The sequence below is a fragment of the Rhinichthys klamathensis genome, unplaced genomic scaffold (genome assembly GCF_029890125.1).
Source record: "Rhinichthys klamathensis goyatoka isolate OS25496 unplaced genomic scaffold, OSU_Roscu_1.1 h1tg000387l_1, whole genome shotgun sequence".
NCBI classification, from domain to species: Eukaryota; Metazoa; Chordata; class Actinopteri; order Cypriniformes; family Leuciscidae; genus Rhinichthys; species Rhinichthys klamathensis.
In genome coordinates this window covers 419,363-444,550 of record NW_026606891.1, presented here as the reverse complement: position 1 = coordinate 444,550, position 25,188 = coordinate 419,363, and the positions used below count along the sequence as shown (strand labels likewise).

At 38.8% G+C, this 25,188-nt stretch overlaps 1 protein-coding gene across 1 annotated transcript in view; it reads right to left on the bottom strand.

The window, feature by feature from the left end:
- The window catches only part of ush2a (Usher syndrome 2A (autosomal recessive, mild)), a 236,098-nt gene that overhangs the window by 68,925 nt on the left and 141,985 nt on the right, over positions 1–25,188 (bottom strand). Inside the window, exons 42-50 of the mRNA XM_056234074.1 lie at positions 24,227–24,555; positions 22,287–22,409; positions 21,383–21,546; positions 21,020–21,229; positions 12,864–13,066; positions 11,728–11,840; positions 4,600–4,798; positions 2,207–2,375; positions 1,842–2,063 (exon numbers count right to left, since the gene is read on the bottom strand). Of these exons, the coding sequence (XP_056090049.1) occupies positions 1,842–2,063; positions 2,207–2,375; positions 4,600–4,798; positions 11,728–11,840; positions 12,864–13,066; positions 21,020–21,229; positions 21,383–21,546; positions 22,287–22,409; positions 24,227–24,555 (1,732 nt within the window). The remainder of the gene's footprint in view (positions 1–1,841; positions 2,064–2,206; positions 2,376–4,599; positions 4,799–11,727; positions 11,841–12,863; positions 13,067–21,019; positions 21,230–21,382; positions 21,547–22,286; positions 22,410–24,226; positions 24,556–25,188) is intronic.

The following is a 25,188-nucleotide window of genomic DNA, read 5'->3' as shown; positions in this document are numbered from 1 at the left end:
TGAACCGCCCCGGGGAGCGCAAGTGTATTTCTTAGTTAACCGACGTGTGTCTGTGGAGGGAAAAGTCCGCTTTGCGCGGGTGCAAAATAGGAATGATACATGCGTCAGTGTACAAAGTCATTTGCGCCGAGTGCAAGATAGAGCCCCCTGTCTCATATCATCAACATCAAAAATAAGCAAAATATGCAGCTGCTCTATATCCCTAATAGAGCTAATTAAACACCCAAAGCTTTTACCAAATACATGTTTGTCTACAGCACATTGCAGTTCTGACTCACATTGCATCGTTCTCTACCAATAGAAGAGGATATCAGCTCATGACATATGCCGTGTTATCTGTCCATTAGCTTATATTTGCAGAGACACTCACCGCTGGTAAAGGAGACAGAACCTTGAGGGAGTTGGGGTGTCTTTATCAAGGTTAAGTAGCTCATTCAATAATAGAGCAGGCTGACAGCGTCAGGAGCCAGCGTGGAGCTCGCGGCGTGAGCCCCCAGCATCATGAACCAGCGGTGTGGCTACCAGGCAAATGGCCTTTAGTTATCCTAACGGTACTATCCATCATAACATATGCTCTCCCCAGGATGCTCTCTTTAATGAGCGATGACTTCTTCATCTGCCTTATTTCAGTAAGATGAAGGAAGGAAGAGAATATCAAGGTAATGTGAGAGAGCACTGTGGTGTCCAGTGATTTAATCTAGAGAAAAAATTTTCTGCTAGCTTCTGAAATAACTCCAGGTATGTAGTAAAATTAGTGAAATGATTAAGTTTCCTCAAAAAAAAAAAAAAAAAAAAATGGCTTTGAAAAACTGTATATCAAGGACAGGGTGATTAACCAAATCTTGAAAATGTTTACTAGACCCAATCCCAGGATGCTACTGAAGCCACCGAACAACTTATAGACTGTTTGTGTTTGATAAATACACTGGTGCCACTGACCTCATGGTGGCCATTAGTTCTGTTGCATCCTGGGAGCCTGCTGTGGGCTTGGCACAGCTCTGGTTGGTGTTTAGATAGACTCAGCTCCATCATCCAGCCTGACAAAGATGGCTGACACCAGGGCCAGTGCCCATCCAGCCCATCTGTGCCCAGGTGCCCACTTTAGTGGGGCACTGCGGGGGAGCCTGGGTGACCCCAAGAGGGTTCAGCTCCTCTGACACTCCTCCACAGTGTCATTAGAAAGTCACCAAGGAGTGAGGGCTAAACTTAGCTGCAAAGAAGTGGCCATACGTGCTTTGCCCCATTTAAAGTTAGAGCCATGTTTTCTGTTTTGAATCAGGAGAGGATTTAAGGCTCGAAATAAAGGCATTCCAAACAGTAACAAGCAGCTATGATAAATGGATTGTTCTATAAGTGTAATGGGGGACATGCAAAAATGCTAATTAAACTGTGTGCCATCAATAGCATTTACTTCCAGGGGTTATGACAAATTACGTTCACTTTGCACCGCGTACATACACTGGTCTGGAACACCACAAACACTGATAACTCTTTTCAACATTGATAATAATAGGAAATGTTTATTAAGCACTAAATAAGCATATTAGAATGGTTTTTGAAGGATCATGTGACACTGACAACTGGAGTAATGGCTGCTGAAAATTCAGCTTTGCCGTCACATGAATAAATCACATTTTAAAATATTTTAAAAAAGAAAACAGTAAATTGTAATAATAATATATTTCACAATATTACTGTTTTACTGTATTGTTGATTAAATAAATGCAGCCTTGGTGAACATAAGGGATCTCATTGACCCCAAACATTTGAACAGCAATGTACAATACAACACAGTTATTATAATTCAACATTGTTCTGCAAGCATGTTTCTGAACGCTCACCTGATACATGTTTATGGGGCCTTCCTTGGTCGGCATCCCCACAGCACACCGCCTCTCTAGGGACTAGCTGTCCTCCACAGCACTGGGAGCTGAAGCCATCATAAAGACGGCCCCCACAGCAGATCTGTCCGGCTCCAGAGCCGAAAGGACTCCCACCACAGCATGAGTCCCCGAGACCGACAGATACACGCCGTTCCACAGAGTCCGGACAACAGACCTCTCCTACAAAACACGTATAGAACAATCAACTATTTGCTGTAAAAAAAAGTAATGCTCAGAAAATAAGCACTATTGAGATTGCTATTTTTTGTAAAACCTAACTTGAATTCACATTTGACTGTGTTAAGGCTGAATGCAGTACATACCTGGCGGGACCAGTATGTAATATCCTCCACAGCACTGGTATTGAGACAAAGGCTGGACAAACTGACCTCCACAACACACACTCCCAGAATCCTTTGAAGCTGGAATATAGCGCTCTTCACAACACTGATGGGACTGATTTAGGCTGTGAACGGCCCCTGCACAGCACACCTGCAACAATAAAACAAATACACAGATAAAGTTTGTAAAAATATATGCAATTCAAATACATCATCCGCCCAAGTTTTGCACTCCTCAAGGCAATTAGGAAGTAAAGAGGTGGCAATGCTTCAGCCCTGAGGGCCCGCAGAGGCACATGTGAGTGCAGGTAGAAATCCAGCCCACCTCTTTCCTCCACAGCGGTGGGCTATATTTAGCCGGACTCCACTGCCTACTTTGGCGAGAAATCAGGACAGGATAGATTCTCTACAGCGCTGAGATGATACTCTTGTGGCGTCTGAAAAATCTGTATTGCCCTGAGCTACTGACATTGTCCTTACCTTCTGGCCCAGCTTCCAGTAGAAAAATGGCATACAGTAAATACCTCCTCTGCTGTGCCTTTGAGAGGTCTGAACTTTTGAACCTACTTGAACCCGGTTTATCAAACTCTTGAGAATGAACCACTATGTGTGAAGACAGTACAAAATAAAGCTTGGGCATACAGTACATAATTGCCATCAAAACAATTTTAGACAGGGTAAAGTACATTAACAAGGGTTGTCAAGCGATTAAAGTCCAAATAATCCAAATTATATGTATTTTTGAAAAAGAAAATCCATTGGATGTTGATTGGATAAAGGCAGAATGTGAGACTGCAGCCAATTGTAAAAAAAATAAAAAAAAAAAAATAAAAAATAATAATAATAATAATAGACTAATAGGACTTTAAATGGACTAAATGATTGGAGAAGTCTGTCATTTCACCAAAACAATTGAGATGTGAACATGAATAAAAGACAAAAAACCAAGCATGAATCTTCCACAATAAGACTAATAACATGCATTTATAACATAGATGGGAGGAATTTAATTTTATGCCAACTATAAACATTTTAATCAATCAAATGAACTGTATATATCAATATTTGCTGGGGGGGAATATAGTGTTGGGAAACAAGGGGTCTTAAATGGTTGACAATCGCTAGTGCAGCTTAAATTTTCCTTGACGATAGGAGAATCCTTTATTTACAGAAAATATGGAAAATCTATTGAGTCTTTTTTTAGATAAAACTTTTATAATTAAAACAACACATTAAATTGACATTCCTAATTATACCATAGATGATATTTCCTAGTGGCACTAATAAAGAATCAAACAAAACACCTTTCACAATGTTTTAAACTTTAGATAATGCTGAATTCAAGACGAGCTCCATTAACACATGATCACAAGTGTATAATGTTGCCTCTGTAAAACTCATTTTTCTACTATACTGCTTTACAGCTTTGAGAGCTCTTGTCCTTATCTGAGTTGTGTTCTCTTTGTGAGCTTGTCTCTAGTGTATTACTGTCTGATTTAAGCTGGTGGAGACGTATGGCCTGTGTTTGCTTGCCAAGTTGGCTGTATTTCAATAACACCAGGATGGCAGCAATTGCAGAAGACAAGTTAATCTGTTTACTGAAAACAATCACAGGGACTGTACTTCATAGATAAATACCAGCCACTCAAACCGATGCATACGTCACCGTTTCTTCATGGAATAATTTACGAGCTAAACTAATGGTCTAAGGCCCCATCCACACTACTGCGTTTTAGTTTAGAAACGGATAATTAAAACGAATACGATCTCCGTCCACACCAGCGTTTTAGCTGCGTATTAGAATTGATCTCCGTCCACATTAAAACGACTGAAAACGCGGATCACGTGACCATTCACCAACACTGGGCATGCGCGTGCCGGTGTAAACACAACTTCATTGATAAAATTATCCCACCATGCTCTGGGTTAACCCCAAACCTACGCTCCATGTACGCTCAACGCCGCCGCTGCACACGGGAATTGTCACAGATCGCTCGAATAATAGCTTGACTCCGGCGCATGTAGGCAGTTATAGCGCTGTAAAATGCAGAATTTACTTGTACAACAGCTGCTAGCAAAGATATACGCCATGACTGATGACACCCAATCATAGAGCCGAGCGTGAGCCTCTACTACGTCATCGTTTCTAAAGTCCTCCGTCTTGACCCGTCTACACTAAAACGCCCTCCGGAGATTCAAAACGAAAAACGGATCGGCAGCGTTTCTAAACTTCTCCGTTTTGGGTCTCGGTTTTTGCCGTTTTAGTGTGGACGGGAGGTGCAAACGTAGCAAAAGGTCTCCGTTTTTAAACGAAAACGCAGTAGTGTGGACGGGGCCTAAGTGTAACATTTTAAATGAGGTTTCTCTGTAGTTACCTGTGTATCGGGCTTATAACAGGTCTTGCCGCAGAAGTCTTTTTCTGCAGGGCACTCCAGGTACGAGCAGCGAGTCTGAGAAGGAAACACTTGCTGGGATTTCAGTTCCTCACACCACTGCAGAGTCCTTCGCCAAACGTCATATCCTCCCAGAATGCCATTGGGCTGACCAGGTGACATCCATTCTAGTTTAACTGATCTAACACACACAGTATACAGACACAGCACAGATAAAACACCTTCACGAATACTGCTCACCACTTGGTGTATATTGTCAAATTTAAACAGTCTGGTGTAGCTCATTCTTTGTTTTTATTCTATCACTGTCAAGGGGAAGAAGCATGTAATATAATAGAAAAAAATGGTGATAATCGCTTCATAATATAGCACTTTCTACAACTTACTACAGCCAAATAGATTGTGCTGAGCAGTATGAGTTATGATGTGTCATCTTTTCTTTTTCTGATGTACTTCTTGTATTGATTTTCCTCTCCACTCATCATGCACAAGCTGGCTTTCCACAGAAAAGCACAATTTTTGTTCACTACTGCTTGCTTGGTACCTGTCTCAATATTTTATCCAGCATCTCAACCATGTCATTAAAATGTTATTGGATTTTTAAGACATTAAAGGGATAGTTCGGCCAAAAATGATATTTAAACCATGCATTACTCACCCTCAAGCCGTTCGAGATGCATATGTCAATCTTGTTTCAGACGAACACATTTTCAGTTATTTTAGAAAATGTCTTAGACCCTTCAGTGGATATAATGTGAAGCAATGGGGTCCACCTCCTTCAAGTCCCAAAATGTGCATATATCCTTCACAGAAGTCATCCATCCGGCTCCAGGGGGATAAACGAAGGCCTTATGAGGGTAATCCGTGCGGTTTTGTCGTAAAAATATACATATTTAAAACTTTATAAATGAAAATTTCTGACTTCCGGCAACGATCGATGCACGTTCACGGGTGATGTTTTGCTCTGCTCTCTGGCTGCGCGGGCGCGTTCGTTCTACGTCACGACGCTACGTCCTACCTCGTACGCCGACTTCCATCACCCGTGGACGCGCGTCGATCGTTGCCGGAAGTCAGATATTTTCATTTATAAAGTTTTAAATATGTATATTTTTACGACAAAACCGCACGGATTACCCTCATAAGGCCTTCGTTTATCCCCCTGGAGCCGGTTGGATTACTTTTGTGAAGGATATATGCACATTTTGGGACTTGAAGGAGGTGGACCCCATTGCTTCACATTATATCCACTGAAGGGTCTAAGACATTTTCTAAAATAACTGAAAATGTGTTCGTCTGAAACAAGATTGACATATGCATCTCGAACGGCTTGAGGGTGAGTAATGCATGGTTTAAATATCATTTTTGGCCGAACTATCCCTTTAAGATAATAATTAAGATATTTATATTACATAATTAAGTTGTACTAAAAGAATGACATGGTACCACAATTGAAACATTTTGTAATATTTAGTAGTAACGGCAACATTTAGCAACATTAGCCCCTTTCACACAGCAATCCCGGTAAATTACCGTAAAATTGCCAGAACGACTTTACCGGTAAATTCAAAAATGTGCTGTTCACACAAGCAACAGCGTTCTGGCATTTTACCGGTAACAGACCATTCACACATTAGTTCCAAAATACCAGTAACCTCTGTGATGATGTCATTAACCAGAAGTGACCTCTAAAGTTGTTGACAAATCTCTTCATCCGCCCGGACGAGAAGAAGCGCTTTAGTTTCGGTATCCCTCCAATTTGAAGACATTTGTAAACAGTGCTGAGTAAACGCGTCATCTGCGCCATAATTTTATGAATAGCCCAGAGCTGTTGCAATTTCAAAGGCTTCTGATTGGCCCAAATCACTTCTTACGTCAGCGCATTCTGACCTCGTCCGTGCAAAATACCGGTAATCTTCAATCCGCGTTCACACAGCGAATATACCGATAATTTACTGGTAATGTAAACTTCCCTTACTGGTAAATTGCCGGCACAAATTTAGTAAAGTAACACATTACTTTTAAATTTACAACAAAATAATGGAGTTACTTTTTTTGAAATAAGTAACTTAAAGTCCCTGTAAAGGCAATTTTAACAAAACATTCTAAACACATTCTAAAGGTTAGAAATGTATTGCTAAAACATATTACAAAGACTGTGAACTGTGAAGTACTGAATTGTGGAGTTAGACCGTTAAACAGTTTTTCACCCTGGCAATTTCACGGATTTTTTGGGCGGGTCTAAAACAGGGCTCGATGACGCACTGGAGCTCTTGGACACGCCCCTACTCGATGACGCACTGATACTGATCCCTCTAACAATATAAATAGAGCACATTCGCATCAGTTTGGCGCTCATTTGCGAGTTACTGTCAGTACTATTATCAGTTACTACAGCCTACAGTTTGCTATCTAGCCATGCCTTCGTCACGGAAATGCGTACTACTTGGATGCAATCATTTGCAAAACAGATCGGTGTCCTTGTTTAAATTTCCTAAAAACGACGACATCAAGAAGAGGTGGATTAATTTTGTGAAGAGCCACCTTGATGGAGAGCTGAGGATCACCAGCCAAACCCGCCTCTGTAGTGATCATTTTACTCGTGATAGTTTTATAAACTTTCGTCGGAGACAACTGGGATTCACAGATAATCCGTTGTTACTGGTGAAAGGTGCCGCACCGACTATCTCTCGCCTCGGCCTTCATCCTCCCGTCCCGCCGACAACTGGCGCCATCATCGGCAATGCGTGCCCACCAATGAGTGTAAGTTGCCTTGTGTGCTTGTTATAATTATAGTAGGTAGTCCACTGTAACTACTAAATTCTGCAACCCTCTAACGTGATTTTTATTTAACGTTATATGATCAAAATTCCTTAGCCAAGTAATTTAAACTAGTATCTGTTCACAAAGCAGTCCCTTATCTAATGGATTTATGCACATCAATTTATCGTTAATATAACAACCATGATGGCTATTAGTTTGATCTATAACTATAAAGTGTAAATATATTTTTTAATCAGTTGTTTATTGCTAGTCTAACTTAGTTTGATCTATAACTATAAGGTGTAAAAATATGTTGTTTTTTTCTGTTATTTATTGCTAGTCTAACTTTATTTGTCTAAGTTAGGTTAAGCTAGTTAACGTTTACTTACATATAACTTAGCTAACTTGCATAAAAGGGAGAGAAAAAATTTACCATTCTGTTGCAGAGCGAGGGGGACGATGTTGACTTCCTTGGTCAATGTCTTCTGAATCGGATTCAGGCTCTGGAGGCTCAAACAAATATGGCTTGGTATAACCTAATAAGCTGCTAGGAGCATCCATTTCGGCTGTAGCGGGTCCCGTCGAGTGCAGCTTTCCCGCGAGTGGGCGTGGTTTCAGCGCAGCCAGCGGACACGCCCCCAGCGTTTGAGAGCAGAGAAAACTGCTCATTTTTTCAAGATTTTGATAGCTTATTTTATGTACTTGCCGGCTTTTTTTATCATTCAAATTTGGCTGGGTGGCTAATAACACATTTTTCTGTGGTGTGACAAACTCAGAACACATACTTAATTTTGACTTTACGGGGACTTTAAGTTAATTTCTTTTACAATTTATTTACTGATTTACTGTTTCCATGTTGACAGAAATTGTAAGTAAGTGCAGAGCTGTTGTGTGCGCTTTGTAAACATGATGGTTATATATTAGTTTTAGACTTAATGTGAACATGCATTTACTCATCTCACTTGCACAAAAACTGATTGGGTATTCCTTGAAATGAATCGAAACTGTAGAAAGCAAACTCAGAAAAATGTACGCAAACTTGCAATAATTAAATGTTAAATTACACAAATATACTTTATGTTTTTAATCTCACTTCATTAACCAATGTCTGTGTTGCTGACCTTTGATGATCCAACTCAACCATACGAATAAGCAAAAACGACTTTAGATAAACATCACATTTCTGTTTAATTTTTTTAATTGCTGAAATAAGTGTTGAACTTTCTTCTCCTGCATTCTATCTTCAGCGGTCCAGAATGGCAGCACAGCAGCACAGCTGAAAGGTTTGCTTGAGCTGAGCCCTCTACTGTACAGGCGTGAATTTACATTTCCTCCAGCCTGAGGCTTATTTGTTGCTGGTTTTTTTGTTGTTAAAAAACAAACAAGCAAGCCCAGGCCAGATGAGAAAAGTGATGAAAAAAGTAACGTAATCCATAAAAAGTAATTAGTTCCTTTTTTAGGGAGTAACGCAATATTGTGATGCATTACCTTTAAAAGTAACTTTCCCCAACACTGTATATTACCCTGTATTTTAAGGTACTTTTGATCATCTTTAAATTCACAAGTTTTATCTGGCACGCACTGGGGAACCTGCTGTGGCATACTGTTAGCAACTCTTGCCAGCCTTGGTAAATAAATAAATAAAACAAGACAATAAATAAAAACGAAACAAAAACAAAACACAAAACAAAACATTAAAAAAATAAATTCACATCTGGTGGGGCAGCTTGCTGTTTAAGGAACATTGCAGAGAGCTATGCTATCAGGAAGAGAAGACAGGGAGGGAAAACAAAAAAGCCATTAAACAAGCCTTTTTTCTTTTTTAACTGTAGCCATAACCTTATGGAAATGTGCTTTTGTTTTCATCATCTTTTTCATCTTCTCTCCACACATGATAATATTCATGCCGCTCTGTGATTTGCCTTCCTTTGCTTTTTGCCCATCTCTTTTGTGTTCTGCAAATCTCTTGTCACATATGTAAGACGTGGAGAATGACATAATTACGGTTTGCGAGGGTCTCTCTCCTCTCCTCTGCCCCACCCCTGATGAGGAAGCTAATTGATAATGAAGGCCCCGGACGACTTAAAGCTGACAGACCTTAGTATCTGATTAGGAATTCATGAAATGTGACAAGGATTCCTTTTTAAAGTACAGACAGAGAATCGTTTGGCGATTACTGTGTGCCTTTACAAAAAAAAAAATATTATTCATGATTACTTTCCTTTTGGAGGGTTGGGGGATGGGGAAACAGCTTTGCTATAACAAATGCATTAGTATTATATTACAAAGGGTGTCATTGCTGTCCACCGTTAATCCCTCATGGAGAGAAATAACTGGAATTCATATTGGGCAGCAGCAAGTAAGCCATCGGTTGCAGCACTTGTCATATTTCAATCAAGGCTTAACCCAGCAACCGATTCCTGTGCCCAGCCCCCACGAAGCACCAGAGAAAGAATTAATGAATTAGCTATTGATTAAATTCCACTCGAGCAAATCTAGCGTGGCAAATAAATGAACTGTTTGGGGCATGTGTAGGCCACGGCCAGCCATGTCGGGCCAATCGATCAGTAGTTAGTATTCTATTGGGAGAGAAGTACAACACACTGGTGATATGACATGAGCATGGGAGACAGCACGGTAGAAAATGTGTGAATTATGGCTTACTATGGCACACAGAGCCCTTGTCCCTTCAAAAACACAATTTTACAGCATTTACACTGTTACACTGTGGCATGTGTGAGATTTTCTTATATTGTGTACAGTGTACCAGGTCTTCACTGGATGCAACCGATTTCAAGCTGTTGAAGATGCACTTCATCTCAGAACATTCAATGCAAGACAGCAGTAACAGGTGAAAACTATATATCCTACTTTATTTTCCAGTGGAAATAAAATAAAATAATTGTTATATAAATGTTGTATAAACAGAGTTAGAGTTCAGTGTTTGAGGGGACAAATGTCAAATGGTAACAAAAAACGAGACCATTGGGAACAATCTGCAAAGCCCACTTTACAGTCAGCAATATATAATATAAGGATGCGCAATGCTACATGTAAACATATCATCCAATCAGTGACACTGACACTGCAAATATGTAAATAAGGATGTTAATACAGAGTTTAGGAATGTACAGTGTAAAACGTTAGTTTATGAATACCCTGGATTAATTGTAAACCCTGACAAATTACGAGCAGTGTTAAACGTGAAGCATAGGGAGATATTTTCTTTTAAAGAAATTGCTTTTTAAGGACTACAACAAACGGCTGATGGGGACTACACGAGCTTCCTCCAGGGTTACTGACATCACAAACCCTAACATTTACATAAACCCTGACCCCGGGAACGCGATTTATAGATTGTCATGTATGTAATAGTCTCAGCCTCAGACGTCACGCCCACGGAACGTTGGCTAAACGTCTGATGCATATGGTACACTTAACTGGAAACACTTCAGGAATGTCGAAGTCGTCATCTGATTGGTTGAATTTTATCGGATTTCCGGGGGGCGCGAGTGTCGCGTTTATTTTCGGTCCGCCGGGAAACAAACCGCAGACGTGTGATTGCGGAAGAAAAACTGTTGTGTTTACATGAGTGACAATGAGCATTTATCAAGATCAGCTAAACGTAGGATTCTCAAAAGTATGAAAGGTTCACGGCATAGACTCTTGAAGTTTTCTTCTCCTCCTTTGATTTTCTATGCTGACTGACTTGTTGCACGCCGGTCTGTTGTTGTGGGGACATTTCCATGCCCCGAAACGTGACGCTGAACGAAACGAACTGTAATTGGTTGTTTGACATGTCGGTCAAATGGCCTTATGGGCGGGCCTTGGCCAAAGACAGCTGCTATGAATTCCAGACCTTCAGCCGTCAGTCTGAAGGTCTGGCTACGCGAGACTATGTATGTAATGACAGAATATGCTAATCAATGACTAGAAGATAACTACACATAAGCTACCTAAATTCATCAACTAACCATTCAGAAATGTCCTGTTGCATTCTACATATTGTTACTTGTTCTTGAGTCTGACTCCGGTTTGAACATAAAAGGCTAAAAGTTTTTGAAATGTTCAGCGCATGTCTGTGTGAGCCCCACCTCCTGTGCTGGGAGCAGTAGCTCATTTGCATTTAAAGGGACAGACACAAAAACGGTGCGTTTTTGCTCACCCTCAAAAAGTGACAAATTTAACATGCTAAATATAAATATCTGTGGGGTATTTTGAGCTAAAACTTCACATACACACTCTGGGGACATCAAAGACTTATTTTACATCTTGTGAAAAGGGCATTATACCACCCCTTTAACTATTTCAAGTATGAAAAGCCCTTCTGTGTCTGCTTGACTGACTCACCTAGAGCTGAGCACCTGAATCTGAGGTTTGCTGATTTGGGCAGGTGTGTCCTCCACCGTGGTCACCTGAGTGCTGTTACTCTTCACACACGCGTACACGGTACACACCTCCACCTAAACACAGAGTTTAGCAGTCCGTTTTTTAGGCCAAAACATTAGTCTCATACAGCAAACATCTCTATCCACTAGCTGCCTGTCCCCTGAACACACTGTAAAAAAATGCGGTCTCTGTAGACACCCCAGGCTCCACAAACGGCAACAAAAACAAACTGGGCCAACCCGCACCACAAAACATAACATAAACAGTATTCCAGCCAATAACCGACAAGAAGGATTTGGGGGTTGGGTTTGGGGGGGTTAGTGCGCGGTTGAGGAGGAGGGAGGGTCTAGCTAGCCTCTGTTTTGTTTGACAATACTTCGAACGTCAACAAGAAGTGACGTCACCCAACATCACTTAGAGCACCTTTAAAGTCGTCATGAAATATTTTTTTTTTACCTTATTTACTTTTTCTTCACAGATTACTAGTCTTGTGGTGAACAACAAAAAATTGTTTGTCGTGATAATCTTTAATCAAAATCTGAAAATTTGCTTCTGCTCTGGAATGCCATTCCTTCTCTGATGATGTCAGTTTGATGGCTTGGGTTGAATAGCCTTAATGTTTTGGGGTTTTTTTTACCCATTTTTATATCATAAAACATTCAGATCCTAGATTTTCAATGTGGTCTCAGACCCCAATGTATAATATACAGTAAATAAAAAACAATGGTAACACTTTACAATAAGTTTTCATTTGTTAACATTAGTTAATGTATTAATTAACATGAACTAACCATGAGCAATACATTTGTTACTGTATTTGTTCATCGTTGTTAATGTTAGTTAATAAAAATACAGCTGTTCATTGTTTGTTCATATTACAGTGCATTATCCAATGTTAACAAATACAACTTTTGATTTGAATAATGTATTAGTAAATGTTGAAATGAACATTAACAAAGATTAATAAATGCTGTAGAAGTGCAGTTCATTATAGGTTCATGTTAACTAATGTAGTTAACAAATGTTAACATGTGAAACCTCATAGTAAAGTGTTACCAAAACGATGTAATTGTGCGTTTAGATACAGAAGGCCAGACCTGAATACTGTGTACAGTAAACGGCAAGAGTCCTCCCACTTCCAGTGATCCGGATCCATTGCTAGTGGACTCATAGAGGCGGCCATCCAAATAGACAGAGTACAGTGTGACTGCTCCGTTTGGAACAAGAGGAGCTGCCCATAGCACCCTCACTGCTGTGCTATTTAGGGTCACCACCTCTGGAGGAAAGACCCCCTCGGGTTCTGCAACACAGAGGGAAAGCCACAGTAAATCACCCAGAAGAGCTCAGCGGACTGTAGCCCTCATGAAAACATACAGTCATAATGACATAACCCCAGTGCTTTGGAAAAGCTCAAGATTTGTCTCTTTAACCTCTGCCCAAACACAAGACGCAGCTTGGGGAAAGCTTGAGGTCCTCATGAAGTCTGCAGTAGTGTCCAAAAGAGTAATACAATGACACCAACAATATCTACAGAAAAAGACCTGAAGGAAAAGCAGTTTTTCATTCTTTTCTCTTTTTTTCAGACTAAAATCGTGCAAGTGCTAGCATCAACACACAGCATATTCTACCCTTAATAGTCTCTGAAATGGCTTTGGGCTGCACTTTTCTTTCTGCCTTAGAAAAAGAGCATGAGAGAGACAGAGAGAAAAGGATAAAAAAATAATGAGGCATTTTCTAAGCTGATCTGTGTAGTTTTACATTTTTTGGGTAACATTTTACAAGTGTTCAGTCTTTTTGTGGGAGACTTGGAGCTTTGTAACTTTGCAGATCTTATACATGCACAAACAGCTACCTAACAAACAAAAAAAAGGAAAATATGAAAACGCATCATATGAACTAAGAATGAACACTACTTTTACAGCATTTATTAATCTTATTTAATGCTAATTTCAACATTTAGTACAAAAACAAATGAACGACTGCATTTGTATTAACTAACATTAACAAAGATTAATAAATAATGTAACAACTGTCTTGCTCATTGTTATTTCATGTTAATTAATCCATTAACTAATGTTAACAAATGAGACTTTATTGTAAAGTGTTACCTTTTTTTAATGTTAAAATAATTTATTCTATCCCAGCTTAAAGTGTTCAAAACTACAGTATAAGGATATCATTCATAGAAATCAACTAGGAAGTATAAATACGTATAAATAATTTAATCAAAAGTTTAGAAAGTTATTTTTTAGCATTTTTTATGTTTTTGAAAGAAGTCTCTTGTGCTTAACAAGAGTGCATTTATTTGATCAAAAATACAGTAAAAAAATATATTTTTTACATTATTCAAATTTAAAGGTATACTATGTAACTTTTGTATCTACTTTGCAGCAGTTACTAAAATAGTCAGAATATAACTTATTATAGCCATACCGTAGTGATTCAGGATAAGACAAAAACCTGGATTGGAAGATGGATTTATGATGTACTCGCTCATTATATAAATTTCGAACAAAAAAGTCACATAGTGTACCTTTAAAATAGCTGTTTTCTATTTTATTATTCCTGTGATGTCAAAAACTGTATTTTCAGCAGACGCTACTCCGGTCTTCAATGTCACATGATCTTTCAGAAATCCTTTATATAATGTTACTTATAGGTGTGTGTGTGGGTATATCACACATGTATATCACACACACATATGTTCCTAAGTTGTCTGGTTCAAAAAGAACCAATAATAATGCAGCAGTACATGCGTCCATTTGATGTGTGTTCCTGAGCGCACTCATGTGTATAAATAATGTAATTTTATATGTACATCAGGGAACGCTGACAGCAATACATCAGGGAGGTCTGGCAGAATGAGAAAAAGCTGAGTGTCACTCTTTCACTTTCCCTCTTGCTTTTGGGGGTTCCTGCAGATGGTTTGTGGGCAAATTGAATCAGTCCTGGAGAAGCGTGCAGGGATTGAAGTGCTGCACCGGGGGCAGAGGGGGTTAACTGGGCCAGTCTGGGGGATTCTTTCTACAGCTCGCACCATTTTCGCCTTCTTTTTTCCCCACTCTGTTTTTTTGCAAGCTCTTCCTTTCCCATGACAAATCACACTAACTTACAAAAGAAGACCAGAGAGCCTATTTTCCAGCTTGATGTGACTTTAGTAAACAGCTATTGTGACAACTTTGTAAGGATCTTCTGAAAGAACGTAAAAAGGGAATGATTGATAAAGCTTTTTTTCTGAGGCGAGTGAAGTTAGTTTGTGAAAGAGAGCTGAAAGACATGAGTGTAGTGCTAATGACAGCTGAGAGATCAAATATCTCAGCAGCGGCTTTGAACAAGCCATTGGTTGACATGATGGGATGGGGAATGAATTCAATACAGAGCAGGGGTCCTGACACTTACATTCTCTCCAAAGAATATGACTGCGGTTCTTACCCAAAGCCTCAAAAAGTCTCTCTTTAGGAGATAGCCTGCTATCACAAAGGTCAACGTGAAGAGACCCCATCTGAGATATATTCTAGTTAAGGTAAAGCACTTCTACTTTTACAGCAGATCTTACTGAAGGTTTATGAGGGACAGATAAATGTTTTGATAGACAACTCTAGATACTCTAGATCTAATATTATCACACGGAATCAATGTTGATACCATTGAAATTCTGCAGCAGAGCGATCACATCTCAGATCATTATCTAGTCTCGTGTAAACTTAATTTAGCCAAGGCTGCAAAGCCGACTTCGTGTTACAAATATGTTAGACCTATCACTTCTGCCACTAAAGATTGCTTTATTAATAATCTTCCTGATCAGTTTCATCATCTCAGCATTCCAGATAGCTTAGAAGAACTCGATATTGCGACAGACACTTTTAACTCTCTCTTTTTCAGCAGACACAGTTGCTCCGTTGCGCTTAAAGAAGATTAAAGAAAATTGTCCAATGCCGTGGTACAACGAGGACACTCAGGCCCTTAAGAGAGCAGCCAGAAAAATGGAGCGCAACTGGAAGAAAACAAAAGGTATTTCGGATTTCATGGAAGGAGAGCTCGATTGCATACAGAGAGGCCTTTAAAAGCTGCTAGATCTTATTTTTCAACCCTAGAAGAAAATAAACAAAACCCTAGGTATTTATTTGAAACAGTGGCTAAACTAATGAAAAATAAAGCTTCAAGCCCAGACGTTTCCAAGCAGCACAGCAGTAATGACTTTATGAACTTCTTCACTTATAAGATTGATAATATCAGGGAGAAAATTATAACTATGCAACCGTCTACTACAGCATCGCATCAGGGGGTGCATTGTAGTCTCCCTGACGAAAAATTCAATTAATTCATAGGAGAGGATTTTTTTTTAAAACTAGTTAAATCATCTAAATCGACAAAATGTATATTAGACCCTATACCAACTAAGCTATTGAAAGAGATGCTTCCAGAGGTCATAGATCCTCTTCTTAATATCATTAATTCATCTTTGTCATTAGGATACGTACCAAAAAAATTTAAGCTGGCTATGATTAAACCGCTTGTTAAAAAAACACAACTTGATCCTGCAGAATTAGTCAATTACTGGCCGATCTCTAATCTACCTTTTCTGTCAAAGATACTGGAAAAGGCAGTATCTTCACAACTATGTTCCTTTTTAGAAAAGGATTTCCATTCAGGATTTAGACCGTACAATAGTACTGACTGAGACAGCTCTCATTAGAGTTACAAATGATTTGTTCTTATCATCCGATCGTGATTGTATCTCTCTATTAGTGTTACTTGATGTTGTGTGATACTATTGACCACAACATTCTTTTAAATAGAATCGAAAATTATGTTGGCATTAGTGGAAAAGCATTAGCATGATTTAAAGGTGAACTAAGTAACTTTTTTACCTTAACCGAACAGCTTTGGAGTCATTGTAATGTTTATATTACTGATTTCGTGTTGAATGGTGGTCGTCTCGCACCCCCCTGGTGCCTGTGAGCCGCAAAACCACCCTTGCAACTTTGGGCCGGCCTGGGAGCGCGCGCAGCTCTTAAAGGGGCCATACCTTATTTCCACTCGTTACAGCGTCCATCCTACTGAACAGGTACCGGTGTACAGGGGGAGGGGATCCGGCCGTGAGTGCGAGCCATCTCTGCGTGAGTGCTATTCACGACAGTACAAGTGCTCCACAGCGACTCTAGGGGTCGCTGTTTGACAAAAACGGAATTCTTACTGAGTGCTGCTTTAAATCATGCTTATCTGACCGTTATCAGTTTGTAGCAGTAAATAAAGAGATGTCTTATCGATCACAAGTTCAGAATGGTGTACCACAAGGCTCAGTACTAGGACCATTGCTGTTCACGCTGTACATGCTACCCTTAGGAGATATCATAAGGAAGCATGGCATTAGTTTTCATTGTATGCTGATGATACGCAGCTCTATATTTCTTCACAGCCTGGCGAAACTTACCAATTCACAAAATTAACGGAATGCATAGCTGATATAAAAAACTGGATGACTAGCAACTTCCTACTATTTAATTCTGAAAAAAACAGATTCTATTGGACAAAAAACCTCACGTAATAATCTAGAATACTGTCTAACACTTGATAGCTGCTCTGTCAAGTCTTCGTCGTCGGTTAGGAACCTGGGTGTGCTCTTTGATACCAACCTTTAATTTGAAAGTCACGTGTCTAGCATCTGTAAAACCACATTTTTTGTAAAACCACATCTAAATTGCATCATATGCTCTCAATGAAAAATGCAGAACAATTATTATTGTAATGCTATTATGGGTGGTTGCCCTGCACGCTTAATAAACAAACTACAGCTGGTCTAAAACGCAGTAGTTAGAGTTCTTACCAGAACCAGGAAGTATGATCATATTAGCCCGGTTCTGTCAACACTGCATTGGCTCCCTATTAAACATCATATAAATTTTAAAATACTGCTGATCACTTACAAAGCACTAAATGGTTTAGCTCCCCCGTACTTGAGCGAGCTCTTAACACATTATAGTCCTTCACGTCTATTGCGATCTCAAAATTCCGGCCAGTTGGTAATACCTAGAATATCAAATTCGACTGCTGGCGGTAGATCCTTTTCCTATTTAGCACCAAAACTTTGGAACAATCTTCCTAACATTGTCCGGGAAGCAGACACAGTCTGTCAGTTTGTCAAATCTAGACTAAAAACACATCTCTTTGACCTAGCATACACATAACACATTATAGTCTTCTATAATTCAATGTTAGGCTGCATAGTTTAGATCAGCCGGAACCGGGGACACTCCCCACAAATCCTGATGTAATTGTTACATCATAAGAAGGATGGCGTCTACGCTAATATTAGTCTCTCTGTTTATCCTGAGGTTTACCGCAGTCCGCTGGATCCAGGCCGTATCCAGATCTGATGCAGGACCTTCGCCTAGACACGATCACAACGCAGTCCTGAAGTGTCAACCAATCCCTTCCCTGTTTACTGAAGTCAGCCGGATCCCGGCCCTATCCAGATCAGATGGTGGACCTGCACCTGGATCCATCCATGACGCATCCCTGAAGTGCCAGCCTCATTAGCCCTGTGAAGGCCTCACTGACACGACAGCCATCGGCACTGATCCTCAACAAACTCGTCTCCATACCGGCGTGATGACTCAGACTTCCAACCAGATGGAACTGGATTAATATTCTGAATGTTCTGATCCAATCTGACTTCTGACATGTATGCTGCCTGGATCATATTCATACACTGGCCCCCGACTGAGCCTAGGTTCTCCCAAGGTTTTTTTTCTCCATTCTGTCACCTGATGGAGTTGTGGTTCCTTGCCACTGTTGCCTTGGCTTTTGGCTTGCTTAGTTGGGGACATTTAATATTCAACAATATTATTGATCTGCCTTACTTAAGGTGGACGATGACACAATTTTCTTCTATAAACAAACTTTGTTGTATTATTTTCATGTTATCAGTGAAGCTGCTTTGAGACAATCTGTATTGTAAAAAACGCTATATAAATAAAGGTGACTTGACTTGACTTGACAACTAACAGCCAACTGAACACCTTCGGCCATTCATTAATAGACAGCATGTCACTCAAAATGTTGCTCAAATAACATGTTAAGAGGTCATTCACAACATGATTTTGTGTATAAAAACAATAATATATGGAATAAAAAATTGCAAGGTCTAAAGGTGTGTTTTTTAAAAGTCCTTTAAAACTTTTAATTTGAGTTTTTAGAGCACTGTGTCATGCACAAGATGCTGCAAAAGGTACAAGTCTTGAGCGAAATGGACAAAAGTCCATCTAGTGCATGTTTATTTTGGAAAAGCAGCACAGTGAAATGCAAAAAAAAAAATCTGTGTGAACGGCCCCTAACATAGTTACATGTAGGTGCAAGCTACTTAAAGTAGTAACCAACTACAACAAAGCTACTGAAATATATCAAATGATCTCTCAAATACTATAAAAATAAATATTCAAGATTTTTTTTTATTTAAGAGCAGAGCAGTAATTATCTACCAATAAAAGATCTAAATAAAGAGATAAAGTTTGAACAATCTGGTAATTTGCAGGAAGTGTCTGTGCTAATCAACTTCCCAACTCACCATGTGTGACAGAGGACAGAACATTTGGTTATTGACTCGATTATTGACTTAAATAGAAACTATTTGTTGGAAAAAGTAGCTTATTACTGAAAAGGCTATACTGTTTAGAAACAGCTGAACTACTGTCGAGTTACTGAAAAATGCTTAGTGCTTCCTTGTTACTCGCCATCACTGAACAAAAGAGCAATTATGAGACATACTTAGATGCGATCAATATCAGTGCTCTTCTGAAGCGTCTCTTTCCATATAATTTCTGCTGCTGCATTATTAATGCAAGACTTCGCATGGACAACCTCACCTCCATTTCAGTTTTTAATTAGAAGGCTCTTAACATAAACACTATCATGTAGCATAATATGATCTTTAAGTTCAACTGCTTTTAATAAGCTGCTCTTTAGGCTGTAAAATATTGAAGCTACCACTGGAAGTTCTTTGGTAAATGACCTGTAACCTTTACTTAGGAACAAATGATCTTCTAATGTTTTTAATTATACTGATAGGTGGGAGCGAAAGAGGTCCAGTATGTTACGGAAAGCCAGTTGTTTAGATTCTGATGTGTAAGGCACAAATGAATGTGTATGCGTATGTGAGAGGTTTGCTGAGCTTTCATCTGTTTCCTGTGCTATCAGTGGATCAGTACATTAACTGTGTGAGAGAAGGACAGTTTAATGACTATTGATCATAGCACAGAGGTCAAGATATCAAAATTTTGGAAAAGGCAAATTCTTCTGCAGCTTGTGAGGTTTTCCTTTAGAGTACAGAGCGAAAATATTCAATCAATCAGTTCTTCTTCTCATCCGTTTTTTATCTCCATGAGCAGGGGCTGCTGGAGTGATATGAGAGAGGCAGGCTGACAGAAATCACAGGAACATTTGAAGTGTTGACAGGAAAACCATAATTAACCAATATCTTCAATCCAAATTCCACCCATTTAAGCATATAGAGATGGTTGCGGTCTAGTAAAGTCCATATTTCAGCCGAAACCGTATATATAATATAAGACGCTCTTTAAACTTTCACATTACTTGCGTAGGTTCAGATGCAGAAAGCAAGATCCCACATATAAACTTATTAGCAAAGACACCACCTGGTCTTTTTGCTCTAGAATGTGCCAAATAGAAAAACACAGTATAGTGTTGTGTGATTTGAGCTAAATAGGTAAAATTTGTGATACCATCATAAGTTTTATTAGTAATTTGAAACGTTACTGAAATGTATAGTAGCGTTTAAAAACAAATAAATTAATACTTTTCTTCAGCAAAGATGCATTAAATTGATCGAAAGTGACAGCAAAGACATTTATAATGTTATAAAAGACTTCTATTTCAAATAAATACTGTTCTATCTATAGCTTTCCATACAACGAATCCTGGAATTTTTTTTTATCATGGTTTCTACAAAAATATTACGCAGCACAACCGTTTTCAATAGATATTAATAGGAAATGTTTTTTGAGCACCAAATCAGCATATTAGAATGATTTCTGAAGGATCATGTGACACTGGAGATTGTAGTAATGGCTCCTGAAAATATATCTTTGTCATCACAGGAATAAATGACATTTTCAAATATATTACAATGAAAATATTTATTTTTAAATTTGTAATAATATTAACAATAGTGTAGCCTGTGGCTTGGCAGTCAAAATAGATGTGCGTAACAAACATCAATGTAGCACATACTCACCTCCATCTGTAGTAGTGCAGCTGACCTCAGGGCTGGTTATGTTGTGGGCACCGTTGGACACAGTCAAGCAGAGCTTGTACGCCGTGCTGGGCTGCAGGTCAGAGATTACCACAGAGGTCACAGCGGGGTCAAGTGTAAGAGTTTGCCTGTGCTGGCTGGACAGAACCGTAAGGATGTAGTCCTCCACCCTTCCCTGCAAATCTTGCAGAGCTGGGAACAAAAAATATAGTAAAAGACAGGACACACTAAAGGTCAATCTCGAAAACCAAGTTCTCTAAACTCTAATCTCAGATTCTTTCCAGAAATGTATTTTCGGTCAAGGGCCAGGTTAAGTTTAATAATGTAGAGAATCTAGACTCTTACTGGGGGTGGACCAGTTGACCAGGATCGCCGTATGATTGAGAACTTGGATGGATACGTTGGTGGGGGTGAGGGGTTGCCCAGCCAGTGTGACCCCTGTGGCGACCTCCCCTGAAGCATAGCCAATGTCATTGTGAACCAGAAGTTTGTATTCGTACCATGTGTACCTGCAGCACATTTAAAAACATTACTCACAAGAACATTTTCATTATTATGTAATCTTGCTTTTATAATATATAAAACTTATAGTATACTTATTTATAGAATTATAATGTATATGTAAAATAACTACATATAAAAAATATTATATATATATATATATATATATAGAAAGATGCTTTGATTCATACATTTATTAGTATAATAACTATTTTACATATATTTATCCAATCAAAAGTGTGGGGTCAGTAAGATTTTTGTTATGTTTTTGAAAGAAGTCTCTAATGCTTACCAAGGGTTGATTTATTTCATTTTGTTACTGACGCCAAATGGTAATTTATATATACTGTATGTAACAAAAGAGTGAGGCTCTATAATATCTAATTGTGATACTGTAGTTGTGATAACAACATAAAAGTTGTGATATTGCTGCAAGTATTTAAATATGTTACACAAATTCAAGCACAGAGTTAATCATTTACAAGGACTGAAAACATTTAAATGAAGTCAGACATGAATCTAAATGATAGAACCTGTGATACAAGGGAAACAACTGGGGGTTTTGTGTTAGAGTCTTTCAGCGTACACACAAGGAGTGCCAGAGAAAGATTAGCTGAAAACAATTTAATTCTATGGAATATTTGCTCAAAGTATCTTTGAACAGCATTAAAAAGATGGCATCGGTGCACAAAAACAGTTTTGTACACACAAGCAAAGTTTGCATTAAAGCTAATTTCAGTAATCTCACCTGCTAAGGCCTTTATCTTCATGAAACAATTTGGTTCCTGCGTAAACATTGTACCACAGATTCAAATCTTCAGGGGGACGTGAGGCCAGGGGCTGCTGGGTTTTCCGTCTCAACAGCTCAAATCTGAGGGCAGCGGAAACAGCCAGATAATCAGAGCCCGCTCCACTCCCACAATCCTCCTGCCATTTCACCCGCACCGCTGTTTCACTGCGTTTGTGCTTTTGTCTTTTCTCTCTCTCTCTCTCTTTCTTTCTCTCCCTCAACAGTAATGCTAATTTTGCCTGTAATCAGGAGAGCTCAGCTTAATGTGCGCTTTATAAGCCTAGTTAAACAAACACAGCAGCAGCGGGAAAAGTAGTCATGAATTTTAATCATCCGCCGTGAACAGACCTTTATTTACCACCTAATCAGCTCAAAAACAGACTAAAATATACAGCGAGAAAGAACAAGAACTTTTACGTTGTGCTTCGCTCTTCACAACCTAGGGAGACACTTGCTGTCCTAATTTAATTGGGAGATTTATGGATTATTCTCAAAAGATATTAGGAATTGCTTTTACCATATGAAATGCTCACAATTCTGATTACAATTGATTTAACTTTGAAGAACATAAACATCAATTTTAACACACATTTTACAACCATATCTATATACTTCAAATAATAATAATTATTATTATTATTATATTTGAAGTATATAGATATGGTTGAAAAATAAATAAATAGATTCTTCACTTTGAAGAATGTAAACATCCAGTTTATAATTTTATAACCATATCTATCTATAAAAAAATATAATAATACAATTATATGGTGAACTGGATAAATTGGATACATTGTTATTATAATTATTATTAATAATACTACGGGGATGCTGAATGCTTGAATCTGATTAGTTGACGCATGTTCGCAATTATTTTCAGGGAAACACACAGCTAAAGTAGTTCCAGGCAGGTCTTGACTTGTCTTACAGTTCCATATCACTTCGCCAAATGATTTCAGTTATTTCAAAAGGTCCTTACAGCCAACACACACACATACAGTACAGACATACACTCGCACAGAAACGTGTTGTCAGCGCTGCTGTGGCGATTTTATCAGTAAAATAGTTTAACAACTTAAAAGCTACATGACATTTCTCACTAGGTAATAACGGTGCTGTTCTTGGAGCAGATCAAATTACAGTTTTGCTATTAGACGCTGCTGCCAAACACTGTTGAGAGACACACAGATTCAGGTAATTCATACACGCTTAATCTCTCTCTCTCTCTCTCTCTCTCTCTCTCTCTCTCTCTCTCTCTCTCTCTCTCTCTCTCTCTCTCTCTCTCTCTCTAATAACTGCATTAATAACTGCATTACTCTGCTATTAATGGTTTAAGCCTCCGTTACTAGCTCTAAAATGACATTTTGGAATGGAACGGAGATTAGATGCGTAAGAAATTATTCCTACACACAAGATCGTTTTAAGGACAAAAACCTGACAAATGTCCTGAAATACGTCATCTGAACAATGTTTTGAAGTGTGGTAACTGTAGTATAAGCGGAATAATTGATTTGGGCCATTGAACTATTAAAAAATAATGCACACCCGAGATATAAAATAATGCATTACCACCTCGGGTGTGCATTATTTTTTAATAGTTCAATGGCCCAAGTCAATTATTCCTTACATAATAAATAAATAAATACATTTTACTTTAAAGAACGTAAACATGCATTTTAACAAACATTTCACAGTCATATCTATACTTACAATATAATAATAATTTATAACAACAACAAAAACAACAACAATATTCATTATTATTTTTATAATCATTAATAATTTTATTATAAATGAATAAAATAAATACATTTAGTAGTAAATTATAATTGTCACGGTTGTAAAACGTGTGTCAAGAAACTAAGATGTAGTACAACGATTAAACATCAATCGATTACCTTATGTTGGGGCCGTTCAGCCTTGATGGGAATTGCCATGAAACAGCCAGGAAAGACTCACTGATGGCTACTACCGACAGGGATGGCAGGCCTTGTGGGATTGTGGGTAATGTAGTAACCAGTGTTGGAAGGCTTTCAGTGCATCCTCCGGCATGGCCTCCCCCTCCTGAGCAGGCGAGGATAGTGATGCTGTAGTTGGTGTAGGGCAGAAGGCTGGTGACGGTACGGTTGAGTACGGATGTATTGGTGTGCGAGATGTGTGGATCAGGCATGCGGATCTCGTACCGCTCAATTTCTCCATTGGGTATGAGTGGAGCGGTCCATGTAACCTGCAGTAAAACACGGGATACATTTGAACTTGTTAGTATCTGAAGAATTTGACATCACAGTATAACAGTTCTTGTGGTCATGTAGTTATAAACTAAAATGGTTTCACAAGAGTGTCTGAGGCTCCAGAAAAGGGCCGGAGTCCAGCGCAATATCACAACACATCATCTCAGGCTTTTAGATCGATGAGTTTGTGGAACCGACGTCATGTGATGAAGCGAAGGCACCCTGACTTTGACCCAAGACAGAATATTCCTTTCATTACATTTAAAAAGGGCCTCAGCCCCTGGAGGTCATAATGAAATCCTAATGGAATTGCAGGAAACTGTGCTTGTTGCTGCATACTGTATCTGGTGCAGCATTTGGCGGACGCATTAAACATATTGCGCATGTCTGGGGGTGAAATTAAATGAAAGAAATGGTAGAAACGAGATGAAATGGTAGATTGGAATAAATGTTATTGCTAGGATTAGTTATGATAAGAAAAGTTATAATAATGGAAATTGAAATGTAAGCAGAAGTGAAGGAAGGTTTAGAAAGCGCTTTTAGTCCAACCTAATTTTAAAAGTGCCCCTATTATCCTGTTTCAAATATTCCCTTTCATGCAGTGTGTAATATAGCTGTCTGTGAATGTA